The sequence below is a fragment of the Carlito syrichta genome, unplaced genomic scaffold, assembly GCF_000164805.1.
Source record: "Carlito syrichta isolate Samal-C Ts95f unplaced genomic scaffold, Tarsius_syrichta-2.0.1 Scaffold302862, whole genome shotgun sequence".
Lineage (NCBI taxonomy): Eukaryota > Metazoa > Chordata > Mammalia > Primates > Tarsiidae > Carlito > Carlito syrichta.
Window position 1 is genome coordinate 1568288 of NW_007246958.1, and position 2511 is coordinate 1570798.

At 42.6% G+C, this 2511-nt stretch overlaps 1 protein-coding gene across 1 annotated transcript in view; it reads right to left on the reverse strand.

The window, feature by feature from the left end:
* Positions 1 to 2460, reverse strand: part of LOC103259544 (24-hydroxycholesterol 7-alpha-hydroxylase-like) — an 81841-nt gene extending 79381 nt beyond the window's left edge. The window contains exon 1 of the mRNA XM_008057207.2: positions 2293 to 2460. Coding sequence (XP_008055398.2) covers positions 2293 to 2460 — 168 coding nt within the window. The remainder of the gene's footprint in view (positions 1 to 2292) is intronic.
* Between the last annotated feature and the right edge of the window lie 51 nt (positions 2461 to 2511).

The window sequence follows — 2511 nt, forward strand, 5'->3', positions numbered from 1 at the left end:
AATGGAAGGGTCACAAATTAACAGCCTAACAAGTCACCTAAGAAAGCTGGAAAAGCAAGACCACCAAAACCCTAACTTCAGCAGAAGAATCTAGATGACCAAAATAAAAGCCCAAATTCATGACATAGAAGGCAAACAGATAATACAAAAAATCAACAAAACAAAAAGCTGGTTCTTTGAAAGGATAAGCAAGATCAACGGTCCCCTAGCTAGACTGACCAAGAAAAAGAGAGAAAAAGCCCAAATAAACACTATCAGAAATGCAAAAGATGAAGTCACATCTGACCCTGAAGAAATACAAAAGATCATTAGAGACTACTACATACACTTGTATGGAAACAAACTTGAAAACCTTAAGGAAATGGAGGACTTTCTGACATCACACAATCTGCCTAAATTGAAACAAGAAGAAATCGAGACCCTAAATAGACCAATAACAATTAAGGAAATTGACTATGTAATAAGAAAACTACCTACAAAAAACAAAAACAAAAACAAAAAACCCCTGGACCAAATGACTTTCCAGCAGAATTCTATAAGACATTTAAGAAAGAACTGATACCAATCCTACTGAAAGTATTCCAGGAAATTGAGAAAGAGGGAACTCTCCCCAAATCATTTTATGAAGTTAACATCACATCGATACCCAAGTCAGGTAAAAACCCTACAAAGAAAGATAACTACAGGCCAATATCTTTGATGAACATAGATGCTAAAATTCTCAACAAGATTCTAGCAAACCGGATTCAACAACACATCTCAAAAATCATCCATCATGACCTAGTAGGCTCTATCCCTGGATGCAAGGCTGGTTCAACATTCGTAAGACCATAAATGTAATTAAATACATCAACAGATGTCAGAACAAAAACCACATGATTACATCATTAGATGCAGAAAAAGCTTTTGATAAAATCTAGTACCACTTCTTGATAAAAACCCTTGAACATTTAGGCATACGTTGAACATACCTCAAAATAGTAAAAGCCATCTATGAGAAACCCACAGCCAGCATACTCCTAAACAGACAAAAACTGGAACCATTTCCCCTGAAAACTGGAACAAGACAAGGATGCCCACTTTCTCCCCCCCGTTCAATATGGTATTGGAAGTCCTGGCTAAAGCAATGAGAAAAGAGAAGGAGATCAGGGGTATCCAAATAGGAAAAGAGGAAATCAAGTTCTCTCTCTTTGCAGACGGCATGATTGTATACCTTGAAAACCCAAGAGAATCTGTCAAAAACTTCCTTGCACTGATAAAGGACTTTGGCAAAGTCTCAGGGTATAAAATGTGCAAAAGACAATCACATTTCTTTACACCAATAATAAGCAGAAACCCAAATAAAGAGCACAATCCCATTCACAATAGCCCCCCCAAAAAAGAAATACCTTGGCATCTTCCTAACCAGAGACATGAAAGACCCTTGCAATGAAAACTACAAAACACTGCTCAAAGAAATCAAAGATGACACAAGTGAAAAAATATCCCATGCTCATGGATTGGAAGAATCAACATTGTGAAGATGTCCATCTTACCTAAGGCAATCTACAAATTTAATGCAATACCCATCAAATTACCAGGAACATTCTTCTCTGATCTAGAAAAAACAGCATAGGAATTCATATGAAAACACAAACAACCAAGAATAGCCAGAACAATCTTCAGCAAAACAACAACAACAAAAAACAAAGCAGGAGGTATTACACTATCAGACTTTAAACCTTAATATAAAGCTACAACAATCAAAACAGCCCGGTACTGGTACAAGAACAGACATATAGACCAATGAGATAGAATTGAGATTCCAGAAGCAAAACCTCAATTTCTCAACCAACTCATCTTCGACAAAGCCTCCACCACCCACCACTGGGGAAAGGAGAACCTATTCAGTAAATGGTGCTGGGAAAACTGGCTGATTACATGCAGAAGATTGAAACAAGACCTCTATCTATCCCCAAACACAAAAATTAACTCTAAATGGATCAGAGACCTAAATGTAAAACTTCAAGCCATAAGAACTTTAGAAAATGCAGGGAGTCGGCGGCAAGATGGCGACCGGGCAACCCGGTGTCTGAAGCCCTCTACAAGGGAGATCTGCAGTGGGTCTCTGACTCTCGCCCCGGGAGGCTGGGGACCCCAGCATTGCAGCCTGCTCTTCAGACAGAGCTCGGCCATCACTATCGCTGGAACATCGCAAGGACTGGACAGTTTTACTGCATTGCACTGTCCCGTGGCTGCCGCAGCCCCTCCCCCCACCAGCGCTCCCGTCGCTGCCGCCGCCGCCGCCGCTGCCGCTGCGGCCTCGGGCACGGGTAGCTCATCACAACCCGGCCGGAGGAGATCCACACCAAACCGCTTCAGGGAAGATCTGCTGGGATCGCTGCCACCGCTCCTGCGTCCGAGACTGTCCTGTCCGCCTGGCGTGGGGATCCGGTTGCCTGCTCGGAGGCAGGCAGCCATCTTGTTCCTGTCCGGCCCCACCCCCTCTGGGGCGAGCAGATGAGATAGCGA